This window comes from Rhamphochromis sp. 'chilingali', assembly GCF_963969265.1.
Source record: "Rhamphochromis sp. 'chilingali' genome assembly, chromosome: 10".
Lineage (NCBI taxonomy): Eukaryota > Metazoa > Chordata > Actinopteri > Cichliformes > Cichlidae > Rhamphochromis > Rhamphochromis sp. 'chilingali'.
In genome coordinates, this window is record NC_137937.1 from 15,749,136 (window position 1) to 15,772,379 (window position 23,244).

At 39.6% G+C, this 23,244-nt stretch overlaps 1 protein-coding gene across 4 annotated transcripts; it reads left to right on the forward strand.

Annotated features, from left to right (window-relative positions):
* Positions 1-9,991: 9,991 nt before the first annotated feature.
* On the forward strand, positions 9,992-22,237 carry kansl3 (KAT8 regulatory NSL complex subunit 3). 4 transcript variants are annotated; one of them, XM_080894639.1, is made up of 19 exons: positions 9,992-10,229; positions 11,108-11,382; positions 11,498-11,668; positions 11,753-11,843; positions 12,789-12,974; positions 13,859-13,987; positions 14,096-14,212; positions 14,312-14,410; positions 14,657-14,728; positions 14,842-14,916; positions 15,152-15,309; positions 15,952-16,015; positions 16,105-16,293; positions 16,520-16,676; positions 17,376-17,555; positions 20,055-20,142; positions 20,387-20,514; positions 20,892-20,998; positions 21,454-22,237. In XM_080894639.1, exons 2-19 carry the CDS (start codon positions 11,171-11,173, stop codon positions 21,667-21,669), a joined length of 2,439 nt encoding a protein of 812 aa, XP_080750765.1. In that variant the 5' UTR covers positions 9,992-10,229; positions 11,108-11,170; the 3' UTR covers positions 21,670-22,237. The 4 variants fall into 4 exon arrangements, with proteins under 4 accessions (XP_080750765.1, XP_080750764.1, XP_080750766.1 ...); XM_080894638.1 differs by having other exon boundaries at positions 9,993-10,236; XM_080894640.1 differs by having other exon boundaries at positions 9,993-10,236; positions 20,428-20,514; positions 21,454-21,591.
* The last annotated feature ends 1,007 nt before the right edge of the window (positions 22,238-23,244 follow it).

The window sequence follows — 23,244 nt, forward strand, 5'->3', positions numbered from 1 at the left end:
TAATTGTGTTCATGCAGATGTCTGTGCGTCTCTTCAATTATCACTTTTCTTCCCTCCTCCGTGTTGCGTGGTGAAGTCTCTGTCTAAGTGTTCAGTGTTTTCATGTTTTAATTACTTCCTGTCTTATTTTGATAGTCCCTCACTGGAAACAAAACATACCTGTAATAGTAAAGCACAGTGACAACTCATCATGTGATATCAGAACTGAATATCTATTTACCTTGAAGAAAGAACTAAATCATTTTCCAAAAAATGCTGCCTGACCTTTGAAATTAAACACAAGGGAGGGGTGGTCTATCCTACTGCCCGTAACTTCCAGTAAGCTTGTACGCTTGCATGCAAACTGTGTTTGTTTAAACTTGGCATATCAAGTTATTTCTCAGATTTAAAAGAAATAAAGAAGATCTGAATATTTGTTGATTTGACTGTTTAACTAATTCTTAAAATGAGTACAAACTAATAGAAAAACGACTTTCTCGAGCACCAATTTTGGTTGTTTGCTTTTTGAGACATTTTGACCTCTTCCACATGTATGTAGCGAATCTTCCCATCTACATCTACATCCAAAGGTGTCTAAAAGGAACAGTCAATTGTTGCTCAGACTGTTGCTTTTCAGCTCTATCAAATCTGACTTCCAGGATGGTGAGTTTCATTTTTGTTATAGTTAACAGTTGTTTTGTACATTTCTGACAGGCTAAAATTATATAAATTATGGCAATAAGCAGCAATTTTATAAAACTTAATGTTTACTGGTAATTAAATGTACAGAAGTAATTACTTAGATGGTGCCTAATCAAACTGCAATGTTTGCTTTCCTCTGAAGAAATATTTGGCTCTGCCGCTGTGCGCTCTGCTGTCACTGACAAATAGTGAGTGCATCAACAAAAAAATTAGAACCTGGTAAGAAAAAAACAGAAATAACAGACAGAGATAAACATACACTCACATTTTTTTAGTTCAATAGGAACTGTGCCAGAATAATATCTATCTATCTATCAACCCATTGTAAGGATGACAATAACAATTGGCATGCAGTGGGATCTAGATGGAGAGCTAATTGTTGGGACTGTACTTGCATGTTGCCGTGCCTGAGTGTTCACATTAAATTACTGGTATTTAAATAGATGGAAAAATCAATTATATTTGACTTTACATGATGCACTGTTAACTGTGTGTCTTTTGCGTTATCACAGGTGTGCCACCCCACAACGGTTCCCTGATGACTGTGTGTCAGTGTTTGACCCAGAGGCATGTGAATATGTAGTGCATAAGAAAGACGAACCAACAATACGGTGTCCAGTTTTTAGTGCAGTATTGAAGTGATTTGTTTTTTATGGCGTTCTGGAAGTCTGAAGATGGGTGTTTCATATAAATGATGCCTTTCATATCACTTTCGTGACATTTTTCAAAATGCCTGTTAGTCGTTTTAGATTCTTGAACAAGAATTCATATGAAACCAACTCTCAGTCACTTTTTCAGCTCAGGCATCTCAACATTCAGTTCCACAGGCAGAGATTCTTGAGTTTAGACATTTGAAATCCATAATTCCACTCAAGTGATCTAAAGAATATGAGCTTTCAGTATTCATCCAGAATTTTTTTTGTTACTTTAAATTTTCTTTTGTCATTAATCAGCTTTTTCTTATGTACATTTAAAGATGTTCAGCTATTTCCAACTTTAAAACTTCTTCTTTTCAGCTTTCAACAGTTCTGCACTTTGGCTTTCAGGACAATGATTTGGTGTATTTCAGCTCATTTAACATTTTTTTTCATCTGATTAGAAATATTGACAAACTATATCCAATGCAGCCTAGATATAAACCTTTGCTTCACAGACCGTGAATTACATATTTTTCCCCCTGAATCTCAATTGTTTTGTTTGTGTTGTATTTTGCTATACTACCATATTCAGTTGCAGACTACATCTCATTGTTCCACTGCAACAGGTATGACTTACTTTTATCTCTAAATTCAACCGGCTTACAGCCACTTATCATTAGAGAATACTGACATTTGAGTTGAAGCTGTCTTTACGTCACATTTATATGGCAAAACCACCAGTTGTTTACTTCCAAAGGTCATTGTACATGCAGTTGTTAAAAGGAAAGCGCCCTGCATTAGAAACACAATATTCACTCTTCAAAACTCTTCAGATCTGACAAATCAGACTTCCACAATGGTGAGTTTTATTTTTGCCAGTTCAGAAGAAACTCAGTTAACGGCTGATTTTGACAGGCTAAAGTAATGACAACATTATTATCAAGTGTGATGTTTACTGGTAATTAAATATACATAAGTACTTTGATGGTGCCTAATCAAACTGCAATTTTCCCCCCAAAGAAATACTTGGCTCTGGCTCTGCTGCTGTGCGCTCTGCTGTCACTGACAAATAGTCAGTGCTTTGTTAAGCCTCAGACATATGGTGAGAAAAAAGGAATAATACATACTGAAAGACATAAAGTATATTCTTTGTGCACACACATAAACATTGAAAAATGTTCATGATCTTTTTTTCACTCATAGGTATGACCCATTGTAAGGATGATATGGATGAGACATGGCATGCAGTGGGATCTAAATGGAGAAACAGTAAATGCTGGGACTGTACTTGCCAAGGATGCTGTGCTGCGTAAGTACATTTATTACTGTTATTTAAGTGGAGGAAAACATTAGTCATCTCGACTTTACATAATACACTGTTAACTGTGTTAACTTTACTTTATTGTCACAGGTATGCCACCCCACGACAGTTCCCCGACGACTGTGTGTCAGTGTTTGACTCAAAGAGATGTGAATATGTAGTGCACAAGAGAGATAACCCAACAGAACTATGCCCAATTTTTGCTGCAACGGGAAAGTGATTCAATCAATATTTAGACTCTTGAATAAAAATCCATAAATATGTCTTTGGTGAGTACCACTGAATGCAAAAACAACTAAATGAAATTATTAAAAGAAAAATGTTGGTGGTGATTCTTTTTATTTAGTCATGACTGCTATCGCCTGTCTGAGTTTGTCTTATACCCACTTCTTCAACAACTCTCTGACACTTTTTTTGACTCAGCTATCCCAACTTCCATTTCCACCCCAGCTCCAAAGTCCAAGACAGAGATCTCTCACTCTGTCACCAAATACACCATCCCTTCAGCTATGAGATGAGATGTCTCATGAAGCTCTGATTTATTTGTTCTTGGTGTTTATCTTCAGTCCCAGTTAGTTTATTCAAACACATATTAAGCTACACTGTCAGCTTGCTATAATGCGGAAAATGGGATTAAGACATTTTCACCCAATCTGAGTACTCAGTGTCATGGTTCTGGGTCTCTGACCCTGTGTGGAGAGGTTGTTGGACTTCGAGGCTTTATTTATTTGTATTATCTCTTTGTTTTGTGGTTTGGTTGGGGTTTTACATTTAGTGTATTTAGTTCTCTTCCTTTAGTTTATTCCTCCCTCAGTGTTTATCCTTTCTTGTCTAGGCTAATGTATTGTAATTGTGTTCATGCAGATGTCTGTGCGTCTCTTCAATTATCACTTTTCTTGCCTCCTCCGTGTTGCGTGGTGAAGTCTCTGTCTAAGTGTTCAGTGTTTTCATGTTTTAATTACTTCCTGTCTTATTTTGATAGTCCCTCACTGGAAACAAAACATACCTGTAATAGTAAAGCACAGTGACAACTCATCATGTGATATCAGAACTGAATATCTATTTACCTTGAAGAAAGAACTAAATCATTTTCCAAAAAATGCTGCCTGACCTTTGAAATTAAACACAAGGGAGGGGTGGTCTATCCTACTGCCCGTAACTTCCAGTAAGCTTGTACGCTTGCATGCAAACTGTGTTTGTTTAAACTTGGCATATCAAGTTATTTCTCAGATTTAAAAGAAATAAAGAAGATCTGAATATTTGTTGATTTGACTGTTTAACTAATTCTTAAAATGAGTACAAACTAATAGAAAAACGACTTTCTCGAGCACCAATTTTGGTTGTTTGCTTTTTGAGACATTTTGACCTCTTCCACATGTATGTAGCGAATCTTCCCATCTACATCTACATCCAAAGGTGTTTAAAAGGAACAGTCAATTGTTGCTCAGACTGTTGCTTTTCAGCTCTATCAAATCTGACTTCCAGGATGGTGAGTTTCATTTTTGTTATAGTTAACAGTTGTTTTGTACATTTCTGACAGGCTAAAATTATATAAATTATGGCAATAAGCAGCAATTTTATAAAACTTAATGTTTACTGGTAATTAAATGTACAGAAGTAATTACTTAGATGGTGCCTAATCAAACTGCAATGTTTGCTTTCCTCTGAAGAAATATTTGGCTCTGCCGCTGTGCGCTCTGCTGTCACTGACAAATAGTGAGTGCATCAACAAAAAAATTAGAACCTGGTAAGAAAAAAACAGAAATAACAGACAGAGATAAACATACACTCACATTTTTTTAGTTCAATAGGAACTGTGCCAGAATAATATCTATCTATCTATCAACCCATTGTAAGGATGACAATAACAATTGGCATGCAGTGGGATCTAGATGGAGAGCTAATTGTTGGGACTGTACTTGCATGTTGCCGTGCCTGAGTGTTCACATTAAATTACTGGTATTTAAATAGATGGAAAAATCAATTATATTTGACTTTACATGATGCACTGTTAACTGTGTGTCTTTTGCGTTATCACAGGTGTGCCACCCCACAACGGTTCCCTGATGACTGTGTGTCAGTGTTTGACCCAGAGGCATGTGAATATGTAGTGCATAAGAAAGACGAACCAACAATACGGTGTCCAGTTTTTAGTGCAGTATTGAAGTGATTTGTTTTTTATGGCGTTCTGGAAGTCTGAAGATGGGTGTTTCATATAAATGATGCCTTTCATATCACTTTCGTGACATTTTTCAAAATGCCTGTTAGTCGTTTTAGATTCTTGAACAAGAATTCATATGAAACCAACTCTCAGTCACTTTTTCAGCTCAGGCATCTCAACCTTCAGTTCCACAGGCAGAGATCTGGCAATCTGTCACTCACCAAATAACAGACGTGGGAATTATTAAAGGAAAAACACATCATTATTATACTTTGGGAGACTTTTCAAGTACCTTTGCTTTACTTGAGTATTTATTAGTTAATATTTCTGAGTATTAATAGTATTATTATTTATTCTGAAAACTTTTCACTTATATTCCCTACATTTTTACACAAATATCTCTACTTTCTATTGCTGTATGTATCTGTATATGATGTGAAGTTATGGGTTTTTTTCTGGTTTAAAGATTTTTTTAAAAGTATAAACAGCACACCTGGCAATATGTTGTTTAATTCAGCTCTGCAAATTCATAAAGAGGAGTAAACCTCAGCAGTGTAGATCAGTGTAGATTTTCACAAAGAAAATCTACTAGAGTTCATGGAAATTATTGTGAGTTGTGATTCTTTTCCCCACGCATGATCACTAAAACCCCCATCTGCCGAATCCCACTTTAACCCCTGACTATACTCACTTTTCTGTTTACGTGTGGAGGCAAAGTCACCTTCTAAAATTTAGGCAACTTAAAATAGAGGGTTTTTTTTTTAAGTTTTTAGTTTTCTTTGTTTGTGTTCAAGGTGATTTAATGCATTAGAATTAGAAATTCAATTGAACTAGAGTTCTAATACAATTCTAATATTGTGTTATATTGAATAGCATGAAGTCCTTTGCACAGATGGAAATGCCCAACAAAGAGCTGCTTTTAATGTATTATTTTGAGATTTCAGAGCCTGTACTTTTTCAGTTTTACTTGAGTAAGAAGTTGAATCAGTATTTGAGCTTTTTGAGCATTTTTTAATTATGTAGCTGTACTTCTACTTAAAAAAGAATGTCTGTACCTTTGCCAACTCTAACCCAGCAGGGATCAGATAATAGTAGACTAAGCTGCTTCACACTTGGTGGGTGTTTTACGGATGCAAAAGAAATTCCAGCATCGAGGGGATGAAGTTGCTTGGAGCAGTAGTTCTCGTAACTTGTGCGCGTGTGTGGTGAAGTTTTAATATTAAAACATTATTAGAAGAATAGTTAAATTACAACAGAAACTATGTAAAGCTGGTTGTGATGGTCAGAGAGCAAGTAGATGGACATAGTGGTGTCAGCCATTGGTTTTGGACACTGCACACTGATATTATATGAAATACTTTTGAGCTTTTTATATTTTAAACGCGATCTCACCTGGACAGGAGGATAGATTAAGTAATCAAATTACAATTATGAACGTTATAGTTGCAACACAAATAAATATTGCTGTGGCAGTTTTTATAAAGGCATGTCACTGCAGCACACTTTCAGCTCCAAATACAACCAAGCTATGACAGGTTATTGTTAGAAAAGAACAGAAAATTTAACGACATGTGACTTCAGTCTTGTAAAATGTTACACATGATTTTAATTGAAAGCTGTCATCCCTAGTCAGCCTGCTACCAAAACATATTTTCCTCATTGATTTCCTTCCTTTCTGATTTGTTGGTTTTCCCAAATCTTAATCTGAACCCAAAATTATTTTTTTTAAAAATCACCAGGAGTCTCTTGTTTTTGGCAGTTATCCAACCCTTGAGAATACCTTTATTAGTGATATGATCTATGCCTTTATTGTATAATCTATGCCTCAAACCGTCCTTTCTGTAACTTAGACTGAATACAAGTCATAAAACAGACTTGTTACTCAAAATTAGTGACTGAGACCATATCGAGAACATTTATAATGAGGTAAAAAGCAAGGGTCGTTTTCTGTAAACTTTTGTAGGCTTATTAGTATTTTTGCAACTTATTGCTCCATTTTGGCTTTTAAAAAGAATGTAGGTTTAATGCACATTCACACTGGCTTCACGGCGGCCATATAGGGGACACTAAAAATATTGGAGTGGCACACCAAAAACAGAATTTTCATTTTTATTATGCTGTTCTCAAAAATAGGTTCCTTGAAAAATATGACAAAAAAGAGAGACAGAAAAGAATTATATCCATATATTCACTTCCACTTATCCTTTTTCAGGGTCGCACTATCCCAGCTGTTTTAGGGCAAAAGGCAGGGTACACCTTAGCCAGGTCACTAGTCTGTCGCAGGGACACAGACAGCCATTCGCACTCACATTCACACCTATGGACAATTTAGAGTTTCCAATTAACCACTAACTGCAGGTCTTTGGACTATGGGAAGTCCACACAGAAAGACCCCTGATGGTGGAACTGAACTCAGGACCTTCTTGCTTCAACAAGGCTAACCACCTTGCCACCGTGTTGCCCTGTCTAGTTAATTTCCTTTTATTAAAGTTAATATCTCTGAAAACAGGTACATATGAAAACCAAATAATAATAATAATAATAATCTGTTTTAAGCAGGAACAAATAAGTTAATGTTTCAGCTCATTGCAGGGTGTTTTCCTCTCTTTTGTGCTCACTTTTATTAGAATTATTAATTAATTATTACCAACATAGGACAGCCTTGCAAGGCTGTGTCTGGTGGCGGATGTGTCTGGAGCAGATGTGTAAAGTCCAAAGTGGCCCCAGTGTTATAGGAGCATTAAAGCATTATAAGACAACAACCGCCTGCATGGCTGCAATTTGAAACCTGACGTGTGTACACGTAAAAAGAAGAACTCACTTTTGTAGGGAATTGTGAGGTCATGGAGCATGTCAGTTGTTTAACACACAATAGGAACATTTATAGATTTTTTCCTTCCCCTGAAACCGGTTCATTTCTCTTGTATTTAATTAATTGTAGTTTTTACACTGAAACAGTGGCTTTATTATTGGTTTAATGAAAAGCTGAAACGGAACAGGATCCGGTGTTACTGTCACTGTCATCATTCACCGATCTGGAGTTCTGAAAGTGAAAGTCGGTTACTAATTGTATTTTTCTTGTTATTTACAGTTTTTAAAAAAAGAATTTAGCAAGGGATAGGGGGTGTGCAGACGGGTGGCAGGGAAATTCCTTAGAGCAAATCGCATCATTACATTACCTCTTTCAATGATGAGGATGTACACATCCTGGACAGGGGGGATCGCCGGTTTGAGCGGAGTCAAGGAGGCTGTTTACGTGAAAAGGGAAAGACCATCTCTGAATCGAGGAGGGGGCCTACGGGTACATCTTTCACCATCTTGCAATGCTGTGATTGCAGCCATTCCCCAACTCTCTGAGAATAGTACTCATGGCCATTGATCAGTGGTTGTTGATCAATGGTCATGAGAATTTGCATAATCATGATGAAGGAACTGACCTCCCAGCACATTGTTCATTCAGTGGTGCTGATTTCAGTCAATATGTAAATGTACGATAAGATTGGAGAAACCTGCAGTCAGCTGAGACTGAAGAAGTCATTTGGATGAGTGACGAAACGTTTCTCCCACTCAATACGCTATGTCCAGATGAACAGAATCAACCTTTGAAGAATGAAAGTCATGAAATATATATACACTGAACAAAAATATAAACGCAACACTTTTGTTTTTGCTCCCATTCCCCATGGGATGGACGTAGAGACCTAAAATTCATTCCAGATACACAATATAACCATCCCTCCCAAACAGTGGTCACAAATCAGTCCAAATGTGTGGTAGTGGGCACATCTGCTATATTGAGATAATCCATCCCACCTCACAGGTGTGCCACATCAGGATGCTGATCTGACATCATGAGTAGTGCACAGGTGTACCTCAGACTGCCCACAACAAAAGGCCACCCTGGAATGTGCAGTTTTTTGCGCTATTGGGGGTCTGGGGACCCAGAACCGGTCAGTATCTGGTGTGACCACCATTTGCCTCATGCAGTGCAACACATCGTCGCATGGAGTCTATCAGATTGTCAATTGTGGCCTGTGGAATGTTGGTCCACTCCACTTCAATGGCTGTGCGAGGTTGTTGGATATTCGTGGGAACTGGTACACGCTGTCGTATACGCCGGTCAAGCACATCCCGAACATGCTCAATGGGTGACATGTCCGGTGAGTATGCTGGCCATGCAAGAACTGGGACATTCTCAGCTGCCATCTGCCCTGAACAATGTGAACCATGATTCATCCGTGAAGCGCACACCTCTCCAACGTGCCAGACGCCATCGAATGTGAGCATTTGCCCACACAAGTCTGTTACGGCGACGAGCTGGAGTCAGGTCAAGACCCCGATGAGGACGACGGGCATGCAGTTGAGCATCCCTGAGACGGTTTCTGACAGTTTGTGCAGAAATTGTTTGGTTGTGCAAACCAATTGTTCCAGCAGCTGTCTGGGTGGCTGGTCTCAGACGATCTTGGAGGTGAACCTGCTGGATGTGGAGGTCCTGGGCTGGTATGGTTACACGAGGTCTGCGGTTGTGAGGCCGGTTGGATGTGCTGCCATATTCTCGGAAACGCCTGTGGAGACGGCTTATGGTTGAGAAATGAACATTCAATGCACGGGCGACAGATCTGGTTGACATTCCTGCTGTCAGCATGCCAATTGCACGCTCCCTCATTGCTTGTGGCATCTGTGGCATTTTGCTGTGAGACAAAACTGCACATTCCAGGGTGGCCTTTTGTTGTGGGCAGTCTGAGGTACACCTGTGCACTACTCATGATGTCAGATCAGCATCCTGATGTGGCACACCTGTGAGGTGGGATGGATTATCTCAATATAGCAGATGTGCCCACTACCACACATTTGGACTGATTTGTGACCACTGTTTGGGAGGGATGGTTATATTGTGTATCTGGAATGAATTTTAGGTCTCTACGTCCATCCCATGGGGAATGGGAGCAAAAACAAAAGTGTTGCGTTTATATTTTTGTTCAGTGTATATATATATATATATATATATATATATATATATATATATATATATATATCTTGGAAATGGTAGGATTCATTTTTAACAAGTTACAGTTACGCACATTTCATGTCATTAAATCGTGTATTTTATTTCTGGGGGACCGATAATAATCCAGACTTTTATCAATCCAGTCCATATTTTGCGTCATTCTCTGTCTGACGCGCCACGATCAGGGTTGCCAGTTTGGTAGAAACAGCAGGCCTGACTGAGCCGCTTGAATTTAGGGCCTAGAAAGGGAGGGCGCGGAGCCTAACAAGGCAACGAAGCGAACAAAAGGAAGTGGCTTTTACGAGCTAAATGTTTATGTTTAATATAACCTCTTTCATTGCCCGGTAAATACGCCGTTCTTATATTTGCTTTGCTCGAAGCAGGAGCTGAAGCCGTCGCGGACAACATGGAGTGATCAAAGTAAGAGGTAATGAGCGGTACACCATTTGCTTAGCTTGTAGCTCGCTATGATTATGCTAGCATGCTAGGTCATTACGCAGCTTTCAGTCGCGGGTGAATTTGCGAATGTATTTGTGATAAATATTGAACCTATTACACTTAACCCACGTATTAAGTGGAATGTTTTGGTTATTTGCCACACGCGACTCAATATGTGGTTTATAATGGCAAAATAATATCCAGTACATGGTAGAAGCTAATAGGTGGTGCTTAAAGAGTATAAACGTGTTAAGCGTCAGTCTGACTCTGTACCAGGACTGAAACTGTTTCGCTATCGCTCGTAGTGCTGTTGTTGTTAGTGCTTTTATTGTTGCTTTGTGGCTTTTTAGGCTGTTGTTGTTGGGTTTTTTTAAATCAATAACTTATAAATAAGTTATATTTGGAAAATAGCGTAAAGCCCTGGAGCTCAACGCATTGTCACTATGCATAAAAAAACTAGAAATTGTGTAAGTGCAGACCCTTGAATGTGCTCGCTTCCACAGAGCTGACTGTAGTTCAGTTATTCCGTTGTCTTTCTGATATGTCAACACTTAAAGGGCTTTAAAGGCTTTGTCTGGAGCTATTGCCCTACCACAAACTTTATGGATTTATGATGTAAGAGTTTCAATATTAAAATTGATACAAATCTTCTCTCACACACACACACACACACACACACAGTTTTCCTCCCACATATGTGTGCGTGGGCGTGTGTGTGATTTCTATGTTTCACAACTAATATTTCTGTAAAATTAGCAATACCACTTTAAGATAAAGTCATTTTTTGGCAGACAAATTTGATAATATTCTTCGATTATTTTGCATAAAATACAAAAACAATTCTTCCCTTCTTTCCCAAGTTTGTCCTGAATCAGCACCAGTTGTTAAGGTCTTCCCGGGGCCCTTTGGGGCCCAGGAAGAGGATGCATCGTGGTGGAGATAAAGACTTCCAGACCTCAGCTCGAAAGATGGGCACATCCTTGTTGTTCCAGCTCTCAGCCCATGAAAGAGAGTTAGATTTAGTATTTCTGGACCACAGCTATGCCAAACCATGGAATGCCCACCCAGATGCCAGCAGTGCTCGACCCACGAGGACGCTGTTTGTTACCCCACGTCGCCAGCCTGAACCCGTTTTGTGAGTTAAAAATGCTCCTATTAGGCTGCTTCTCTTTAGCCATGGTAAAATTAGTAATCTGATGCACATTTTTAATCACTTGTAGTGATGCGGTATTTTTTTTCTTTGTCTGCAGAGATTCAGATTCTTTAATAGATGTGGAAACTGTAACGCCAACACCTGTTCTTCTATATGATAACCACAAAGCCCTTAGTGTGATGAAGGAGTGCGAGCGGCATGTCCTGTTTGCTCGTACAGTTGCTGAGAGTCCGCCGCCCCCTGATGACTGGGAGGAACATGTAAACAAGTAAGCAACCACCTCAATGCTCCACCTTTTATCATGTAACGTTATCCACTTGCAGTAAATCTCTTTGAAATAATTCTGCTTCAGGACTGGATGGACAGTGGCCCAGAACAAATTGTTCAACAAGGTCATTAAAGCTCTGCAAGCGGAAAGACTAGCCCGTCTGGCCAATGAAAATGTAAGTCTTTTTTGTTGTTTGTTTGTTTTGGGTACTAAAGGGTACTAAGAATTATTCACAACTTCTTTGTTTGACTGTGGGAAAAGATTTAACAGTTGAAATGATATATTATATATAATAATGGCACTTTGTGCCAATATGTTGTTGCCTAATATCTAAATATGGATATACACAGCTGATGCAATAATAGAATATGTTCCTGCATCAATAAATTAAGAACATTTTTAAATGCAGTCTGTTCTGTTTGTGAAGCCCATAAACAAACACACTTGTATATGAATGTCTGATTTAATTATCTGTTCAGTTTTACATATGTGGCTGCAGCTAAGTTATGAGGATAAGTTACTGCTGTTTGAGATTTGCAAAAGATGCATTCAAGCCCAATGGGGGTTGGATGCTAAGATCTGTAATACATTGTAGTTCATCACAAAAAGTTTGTAGTGAAGCACCCCCTGTTTGACTTACTAAATAGCAGGACAGACTTGCTGCAGTTATTCTCCCCAAGCTTCGTTAACATAATCCTCCCTTTCATTCTTATTTTTTGGCGGGGTTCATTTTAGTTTTTCTTTCAGGGCTTCAGGTGTCTAAAAGTGTTGTGCAGCCTCGCTCTGGCCCTCGGGTCATGTTTTGCCCGTGTGTGATTTAGGTTTTGAGTCCCTAGTTCTGCCCAGAGAAATTCATGCCCTATTGCACCTTTGGTTAATAAATTTAATAAACAAAAATGAAGAAAGCTACCGGGTGATGCACTGATGGATAATCTGTTCACACAGAAGCAACTGAAAGCATGAGAGGAGAAATTTACAAAAGTTTTTTACCATATGACAACTAATTTTAGGGCTTACCATCTGAACTCGCCAGCTGAGTGATAGTGGGGATCCCTGGTTCTGTAGGTTATATTTCAGACGTAAAAATGACTGAATTGTTCTGTGATCTTGTTTCTCACAGACTTCCAATGAGCCAATTTTGCGAAGGATAGCTGTGGACAAGTGTGCGAGGAAGGTGCGGCATGCGCTGGCCAGTGTGAACTGGGACACCAAACTGACACAGTGGTTACACACCACTCTAATTGAGTCTTTAAGCCTAGCCATGCTTGCTGCATACCTGGATGTGCTGCAGACTCTCAAAAGCAAGGTACGTAATTGAATAAAGAGTATGAACTGATGTACATTTTTCTGTTAGGCCTGTGCCAGAGGGATAGGCTACAAAGTTCAACCCAGCCAGGGTTTCTTTGCCTTAGCTAGCTCAGTGGGTATCAGCCAGGTTTCTTGCTTCAGGATCTGCACATGCTCACATAAAAGGGGTGTTTCACGCATCATGTTACTCTTCTTTCGCACAAAATTTCTATGATTCCAGCCTGCTTCTGAGATGTTCTCAAATGATAATGATGGTGAAATGGTGATTTAACAATCTATAAAGAACATTAGAAAGTTCAGTGCTACACTATTGCAAATAAGACAAAAGATTAATGCTGCAGAAAATTTTTAATTTGGTGATTTAGTGCTCAAAGCAGTACAATAAAGATTTTAATTCAAGGTAATTGTTTTAGCTCTCAGTGCTGCTGTGTTTTTTAGTTTTTCCCTACGGTGACGGCTGCACATTAGAGCGCTGACACTTTAAACAGGATCCATTTAAACGTTAAGTATTACCGTCCCACAGACTAATAAAGGAAGTTTGGAAATTGCTTTCGTTTGCAGGCAGATTGAAGTGAAATAAATTTTATTGAATGAAGAGCTATTGCTGGTGTTAATTCTTATAGCTGCAGTTCCAGCAGTATAAAAGATAATCTGCAGTGATTTATTTTTAATTTTTTATTTATTTATTCATTTATTTTCATTTTTCAACCCAAACTTGGCGTATAACCTGCTCCATTTTATGTGTTCAGCATAAATTACTATGGTGATTTGGGTTAACAGAGGGCCTCATTCATGACACAGAAAACTGACTTTAAGCTCAACACAGGTCGCCATTAATTAATGAGACTGTTGATCCATTGTTACGTTCCTCTGTCTGCTTAGTTGCCCTCGCTGATCGACAGAATGTTGCTGTCATCGGCAAAGACCGGCGCTCCAAGCGCAGAGGCGCTGTCACTGCTACTGAAACGGCCATGGGACCCAGCTGTTGGAGTTCTGTCTCAAAACAAGCCGGTAAAATTAAATCAGTCGCTTTCAGTTTTCAACAGAAAACGTTTTCATTTAACTTTTTGCACATGTGACCCCTGAATCCTTTTTTTTTTTTTTTTTTTCTCCTTGCAGAGCAAGCTTCCAGGATCCCCGCTCATCCTTATTGCACCATCAAGCCCAACCAATCCCGCCCTCTCCACTTCACGGAGAATGAGATTCTGGCAGTCACAGCTCTCCTTTTTTGGAAAGGTCAGATGTCCCATCAGATCAAAGCTTTGTGTTTACAGAAATATTTTTCTTCCCTGTTTTGTCACAGAAAACTGCCTAAAACAGCTGTTTTTGTGTTAGGTCATCCCAATACACACTCATGTGAACAGCGGGGCCAATATTGGCATCACCCAGTGCCTAGAGCACATGTTGGGTACTGTCAGGGCCAAGGTCATGGAGGTAGGATGTTGGTTTTTATTTGATGCATTAGTGACTATAGCTGCGATGTGATTGTGATCTTTATTTTGTTAAATTCATGTAGATGAATGTGGCAGATTTTTAATTATGCACATTTCTAATTGTATTTATTAGGTAATGACTCAGATCACTGTCCAAACTAGAGATGCTATATAATGGTTATTTATTTTTTTTGTTTGTGCGTCTGTACCTGCACTGATTGCATGTTTTTATAAATGTAACCACCAGGTTCACAGTCACTTTCCTCACAAACCCATTATCCTGGTCGGCTGGAACGCTGGGGCTCTTATGGCTTGCCATGTAAGACTTACCATGTATTTATCATAGTGATTTAATGTGATGGCACTAATAAAAGTGCACTATTGTCAAAGGTGTGCAATAGAATACATTTTAATAATAAACTTTGACTCCAGGTGTCCCTGATGGAGTATTTGACGGCTGTGGTCTGTCTTGGCTTCCCCCTGCTAACAGTCAATGGGCCACGTGGGGTATGACCTAAAGCATTATCTAGCTTCAGCACTGGTTTTTATCTTTGATGTTTTACTCAACTGTTAGAAAAAAATACTGTCTTCTTCTTCTTTTTCTTCTTCTTCTTCTTCTTCTTCTTCTTCTTCTTCTTCTTCTTCTTCTTCTTCTTCTTCTTTCTTTTTTTTTTTTTTTAAAAATATAACTGAAAAACAAAACTTTGCTTGTGCCAGTTTTTCACATATTGCTGGTTTACAGGATGTGGATGACCCGCTCCTGGACATGAAGACACCAGTGTTGTTTGTGGTCGGCCAGAACGCGCTCCAGTGTAGCACAGAAGGAATGGAGGAGTTCAGAGAGAAGCTCAGGGCAGACAACAGCATGGTGGTGGTTGGAGGCGCGGATGACAATCTGAGGTCAGTCACAGCCTTAAAGATCTGAAAAACATAATATTTTAGCAGGGACCAGAGATGATGTTCAACGAGTCAAATGCAAGTAGATTCCTCATTATGTCAGTGAAGCTTGGAAGATATTCGCTTCACAGCAAGTAAATGCCTGTATCGAACTTATCACTGGGATGAGAAAGATTTACTCAAAAGCTTAATGTACAGTTTTGTGCACAAGTCCTTCTTTTCTATATATTTAGCTTTTAAAGTGCTCATGAGCAATCGTTCTCCAGGCTTTCTGAAGGTCTCACATAGTTTTTTCAGAACAAATTGACTGAAATTTTCAGACCAATGCTTGTACCTGACCACTTTCAAAACAAATCTATGAATGGTTCAAAGATAAGAAGGCACTTAACTCAAGAGATGGCACATAAATGAGATAAGTTTGCTGGGCAATAATATAGTTTTTTTGGGGGGTTATATGGCATTTCTTTGCTCAAGTGTAACTACTTTGTTTGCAGCGTATATGACACTGAACTTCTTGATGAAATGTTCTGAGACCACATATATGTGATGCAAAAACGCATTTTAATAGTTTGAACAATTGATTGGCTACATGGTCAAGTATGACACTTAATATTTTTCCACTTCTGACTCTAAACCACTCCACAGAATCAATTCAGCAAAGATGAAATCAGAAGGACTGACGCAGACCATGGTGGACCGCTGCATTCAGGTGGGCCCTCATAGCTAGAAAGCATTTTTCATCTGCTGCAGTTTATATTTTGAATATTTATATTTTGTTCTTCTCTCACTGGTCTTTAGGATGAGATCGCTGACTTCCTTTCAGGTGTGCTTACACGGGCGGAGGGCCACGGTCATGGCTCAGGTGAGCTGAGAGACATGGACACAGAAAAGAAGAAAAGGCCTCGACGGGAGCTTCCCTTTGACATGGAGAGAGGACGACCATCCTCCCCTGCACTGAGAGTTCCTATCTCGCCGTCAGGATCTGAGGTAAGAAGTCTTCTGTATTTTTATGAAATAAAAAATGTTTTATGAAATGATGGTAAATTATACAATGGTGTGTATCATAACTGTTATCATTCAACAGTAGCTGTTGAGTTTTAATAATAAGACCTTGTATGGTGGAATTGCAGTCATAGCATCGTGTCTTATGATTGTAAGAAGCTACACTGTCTGCATATGAGTCACCAGGTGCTCATGTTCGCTCGATCCTCAGGATCTGTCTAGTGTCTGCAGCAGTCCCACATCCAGTCCCAAACCCAAGACATCTGGTCTTTCTCCGGCACAGAAGTCCAGCCTTATCACTGCTACACAGTTGCTCAAGACACACATGCAGCGCTCCGGCACAGTGCTCACTCACAAGCAGGCTCAAGGTCAGTGCACCAACTCACTCAACTCTGAATTCATTGAAAAGGGCTCTGTAAATACGCTTGTGCACTGTGATCCTTGGTACCTGTGTGTACACAGTTGTCCCGTTCACCCCACTTGTTTATTTGAACTTGTTAAAACGAGCCATTGATCTTAACTCCAGTGGAATTTTTGCAGAGGTGTTACAAGGTAACCAGACAGGGTAGAATGCAAGATGTGAAAATGATGGTAGAAAACAAAGATTTTGAAGAGATTATCAAGTCACGACATCTGATGGGGGAAGATGGAACGTGACTGAAATACTTTCCTCTCATCCTCTTGTCTCTTCTCTTCCTACAACTTTCCTTTCCGGCTCTTTTTTCCAATTCATTCCAGCTCAGTTTGCTGCTTTTATGAAACAAAACATGCTTGTGAGGAAAAATCTTCCTCCTGGCACTCCTCCTTGTATTTTTGGTAAGTGTCTATCCCTCTTCTTTCCTTTTTTTCTTTCCTCTTTCCCTTTCACTCTCCTTCCTTTGTTTCCGCTGCTTTAATTGTAGACTAATGTGACTACTTTACTGCATTAAAACTTTATAAAGCTTTTGAGAGCAAATATTAACTTCAAAGCTTGGGGTTAGTTAAGGATAAAATACCACAGGTTCGTGTCACTTCAGTACTTCACTGATAGTTGTGTGTTCGTCTGTGTGTTTGTCTGTGCCGTGCAGTGCCGGTGACCTCTGATCAGATGGAGGGCCTGGACAGAGATGAACTGCGGTCCCATGGCAAGAGGAGGCAGACACCTAGTCCCACTCCAAGCAAAGCCTCCAAGAGAGCAAAGATCAAGGTTACTATTGTTTCCCAAAGCGATTCAGCAGGGGGCAGCCTCAGTCCTGCTGCACATGAAGGTACAAAACCTGGGATCCTTTAACAGTGGTTTGATTTAGGAGTATTGGTAATCAGAAATTGTGTAAATTGGTGCTGATACTCATGAAATTTTGATATTCTTGATATTAAAGATGATGATAAACTAAACTGGTTCACACACAACAAGCTGACACTTGCTCGGCGTTGTATCTAGACTAAACAACCACAAGGGTCGACTTCTGAATGTCACCCGTAGCCCAGCCCTGCTCTCCACACAACACTTTTAGCATATGCAGTCATGAAAAAACTCACTGTCGGGGGAAAAAAATCCACAGTCCAATAGACCAACTTTGGATAATTGCAGTTTAAACCAGATGAAACCAGCAAGTAGGAAGGCCTAAATGTAGCAACCAGATGGACTACTCCACTGGCAGCATCTAAGTAAACAAACAGCTGGCAATAGCGTTCACTGTTAAATGACCACAGCTGCATATAAAACCTCTGGTCTAAGTGAGGGAGGTCAAGCTCACTTTCTATCAAGTTACTTTGATCTGAAGTGGGCTTGACCAGTAAATCATCTTACTGTCAGTTTAAAGAAGATTAGCTACATATTTAATTTCTGAGCTGTCTTAACCCTCTGGGGTCGACGGACGCACCGGCGCGTCAAAATCACATGACCAATTTAAGACAACACGGCTACAAGATGCAGCGACCCAGAGTCTCCAATTCAATTTGGACTTCAAACTATATACCAGTTTTTAAATTGTGTCGATGGGCCACGTAACACCAGAGTTATGATTAAAAAATACACGCGATGTTTCTTTCTGAACAAAACAGCGGTGTGCACGGCAGAAAGAAACGGTAAAAATGGTGTTTTCTAAGGACAGTGCTAGCAAACACTCTCCGCTTGCGAGTGAAAAAATAAAAAACACCCGTTCCCTATTGGTGTTAAAGTGTACCATGTGAGCCAATCAAAAAATGATATGGCAGCATGTGGCACTTGGTTGTTTAGGGAGAAGGGGAAGTTTTAGGAGTGACGCCCGCGAGAGAAATCGGGCGACTGAAAGAAAGAGAGAGGGCGAGTTTTCACATGTGAGACATTAGTGACATTTAGTGTGTTTGGAGGCTATAGTTACTGTATTGTGTACTTTTTGTTTTGTGTGTCAGGTATACTAGCGAATGTCACATTTCCTCCAAAAAAGCCACCAAGGGCAGATTCCAGTGTAAACGCTGTGTCCACATAGAAAACTGGACCGATACACCTCCTGTTGTCAGACCTGCAGGGTTTAGGCCAGGGTTGTGGCCAGATTTAGATAAATGGTACCATACCTTTCTTGTTTGCCAAACGTGCACAATTTTTAGAAATGTATAATTTCTATTTGGATTTCAAGTTATGAAAATGATTCGTTAAACACGTTAAATATTTAAAATGAAACATTTTTGTCTGAGTTTAGATCAATTGTGCTAATATAGTATGTCAAAATGAAAAAACAACTCCAATGCCAGATATTCGAGGTTGTGCTGAAAATAATGATACCAAACAAGGCAAGATAAACAGTTTTTTAAATGTGAAATGTAGAGGTGAAATCAAAAGTAATCAAAAACGGCCAATTATACCCTGGACCGCAGAGGGTTAATATAAGATTTTTTAAAAACGTATAGCTTCAACAGTGTATCTAAGTTTTTCTGTGCAATAAATATGTAAAATTACAGAAAAGGTTCTGATAGTTTATAGCCCAAAGCAGTCTGTAGTTATAAAACATAATTTTTGTTAAAAATAAATTTAAGTGAAGTTTCTATAGATGGTAAAAAACTGTTATTTTTCTCTAAAATAATTATTTATCTGCTGCTTAAATCAGTGCAACATGGACATTCCCAAAATGGCCAAAAAATGCCAACTGCTTTGAATTGCACTAGATGGATTAATTATTTACTTGGTTGAATTGTCAGTGAGGCAAACCACTTAGTTTGTGAAATAAAATTCCAATAAACAGCCTTAAAAAAAACAAAAAAACACACAGACACACACAAAAAGAAGGCAGTGACTGATTCAGCCAATCAGCAATACATTCCTGCAGTCACCCACTATAAGGTGTTGGGTAATTTGCCTCTCATGTCATACATAGCTTCATACAAACTTGAATCTTTAAACACTGAGAGAACTTGTCTGGGCTTTTTTGTTTGTTTTTGTCAGAATAAAAAGATATAGTTCATTCTTTCATGCGTTGATTAAAATCACTTGTGGGCAGACAGATGCTTTGAGCAGGTTGAGTTCATTCAACTGTGCAGATGAAAAATGTGTTTTTTGTTGATTATGCATTATTAAATTTAAACTAGGGCTTTGCTAAGCCTTTTATTTTGAAAAAACAAACATTCTGCCTGTCATTAATGACCAGGTGGTTGTTTTGAGATTCACCCTTTTTCTAGAAATGATCATAATTTATTTGTTGTTTTTTGTTTTTGTGTTCCTTTTTTGTTTTTACCAAAGCGAGATAACTGACTGTCCTTCATATTTTCTTTTTTTTTTTTTTTTCTTGCAGTGGGTGTCTCAGGAAAGCCCTTAACTGTGACAATGGGACAGACTGTAGCTGGTGCCAAGGAGCTGTCTGGACTTCTTACAGGCCAACGGTAAGCAAGCCAGCGCCATAACACACACACACACACACACACACACACACACACTGACACATTGAGGTTGGAGCACTTGAAACCCTAACTATCCCTACACCCACATCCACTCCCATTTGGTGGGGTGTCTGGTGCAGAGGGATTGGTTAGAGGTGTACTTGGAGTTTGGGAGCTGAGTGATGGCCAAAGCAGCACTTGCTGGGGTAGCTCCTGAGTAGACTGGTGGTTATGTGTGTCACTGCAGGTCTGGTAGTCTCTCAGAGGTGTCTGGTGCCCTGTCCCCAGGCTCCAGCTCATTCAGCAGCGTGCAGCCTTGCATGGTGTCGGGGCCTTCCACACCAGCCCAGGCGCAAGCTCCAGCCACTGCCCAAGGTATCTTCATCTTGTCCTGCCTTGCACGCTTGTTTGCACTCTTAATTGTGCAGCTGATCTCAACATAGTGACATCAAAACACAAGTGCAGTTCTGCTTGGTTTTATTGTGTGGGATCCAGTTTGATCGCTGAGCTGAGAATTTGGACAACATGTTTTAGCAAACATCATCATTGATCACCTCTTGCACCATCGCTGTCAGTCACTGACCCAAACCTTGCCCTGGCTAGTGTGTGTGTGTGTGTGTGTGTGTGTGTGTGTGTGTGTGTGTGCTGTTAGTTTAGGCCTTGGAATGTTTTGTTTTTTTCCCTTAATAATTTCTGTGATGTTTCGTTGGGATTGATTTAACCCAATCAATGATTGATCTGTGTGTGTGCAGCACCTTCCGCCAGCAGTCTTCTACAAGGCCTAAGTTTCAGTCTTCAGGAGATCGTCACCAAAGCTCCTAACGTTCCCTCAACAGCAGCCAACACAGGTGGCACCCAGGTAACACTTGGAGTGGTTGTATTCGATTCCTAAACCAGATTTTGAACCATCCATTTGCGATAAATTATGTAGACTATTTATAACACTCAAAGAGGGTTTTATTTTTATTTTTTTAAAGTGTGTAGTTATGTGTTAATCTATTTTTTGAATATGCCACATTTGTAATTGGTTACCCAAATGATTAAAAGAACTGAAAACACACAGATCTAGTGGAACTTCCATGGTTTAGGTACATAAAAGAGAAACTGGAGCATATGTTTTATTGCCAAGGAAAAACTTTTTTTTTTTTTTTTTGTTAATAGACGTCGTCATCGCGTCTAATCGGCTTCAATACTACCAAACTGCTTTTTTTTTCTTGCTTTTTTTCCTTTTAAGTGACCTAATGGAATAAAAGATGATAAAATCATCTTTCCTGTCCACTCATCTTCCCTCATGCTGTTTGTGCCATTCCACAGGGTCCGGTCCTGAGCTCCGCCGGTACCAGCAGCAGTGCTCTGCTCCGGGCAGTGCCTGTGGTCACCACAGGAGGAGTGGCTAAAACCACCGCCATCCATCAGCTGCTCACTAATGGTGGGCTGGCCAAACTTGCTAGCAGCTTGCCTGGCTTGGCGCACATCACCAACCAGACCACCGGTATGTCTCGAGCTGCCAAGACACGACGGCCACGTTGAATGCCCAGAGTTTGTTCATCCTTTGTTTTGGAAACAGTAGTGCAGGAGGTCTGTAGGCCGGACGTAGAGGAATGTAGAGGACCTCTCTGATACTTGCAGAGATGGTTTGCCTGGAATGAGCCTAACTGTTGTAAGGTTTGCAGAGGAATGTGCAGCTTACACGTACAGCAGCCAATGGCAGATTAGTGGCGTACATGTTTTCATGTTCACGGAATGGAAAGTCACAATTTAGAGTTTCCATCTGATGTCGGACACACAAAGGCATGAAACAGTTTGATCCTGAATAATTGTGAATTAAGTTAAGATCAATGTTAAGAGGGTTGACCAAATTTTAATAAGACTCCTGTTTTTCAGTCAAAACTGCTTTCTGCGTCAGCTTTGTTTGTTCAAGCGATCATTTCATGTTTGTTTCTTTTTGTTTGCCTATTTTGTAAACCCATTAAATCACCTGCTTTCAATTATTCATTTATATTAACGCTGACCTCCTAGAGAGTTGTGTTGAGAAGCAATAACGTTGGCACATGGCATTACCCAAGCTGTTCCTGTTGTAATAAAGACTGGAATCAAACTTGTGTTTTCATTGTCGTCTTGTTGTCATTTTATTTTGAGTGTAAATCAGTTGGCTTTCTCACCCCTTTCACTTACCTGAACCTCCAAATTTGCTTTTACCTTTCATGGTCATCTAATATCATGAACGTGCTTTAAAAAACAACAACAACAGCTATCCTTTAGATGACTTGCATCACAGCATGTTTGCAGCAAATTATTATTTAGTCTAATCTGGTGTATTTGGACGTAAATCATTTATAGCTTGTTATTTCTGTGTATGTTGGTGTTTGTTGTCAGGAGGGCAGAAAGCCCCCACTTCTATAACGGTGACCCTTCGAGGAGCACATCCGAGTAGAGTGGGATCTGTCAGCCAAGCTGGTGGTGAAGCTGTGACTTCAGCTCGTACCCATGAGCCCAAGGTGCGCCTCAGTTCAGCACCTAAACAGACACACTTAACTTGGAGCTTTTTTTTTCTCCCCCTTATTCTTGGTTACATGTTTTTCTGACTAACACAAAGTTTGACAGATTTCTGTTATCACTGCAAATGTTCATGCAGCCCATTAAAATTTTCAGTTTGATAGCTTGTAATGGTTCTCACTGACATGGCACCCCAGTGCCTACTTTTAAAATGATTTTGTTGTCACTAGTCTATAATTTGTTGTGGAGGCAGTCTAGAAAATAATTACCGGCTTTACTGTATAGCCTTTGACCCAGTTGTTCACAGTATCTTGTAGCCTTGTGTATTTTAGGTCACATACAGCCACTGGGGCATAAACTGAGGACTGAAGGTGCATTAACAGAAAAACACTGAAGTGTTTGTTAGAAATGACACACTGAGGTGAAAGTGTCAGTTACAGCTTTTCTTTTTCATGAAGAGATGACAGCGTTTGAGGAAACGGGCAAAAGTTAAAAAAAGCAAGTGAATTTCTTTCACTTTCTTAATATTTTGCCTTCACATAGCCAGACTTTCTTTTTACTCATTTTGAGTCCAGTCCTTATACCTGACCATTTTCTGAGAAAGTTGTT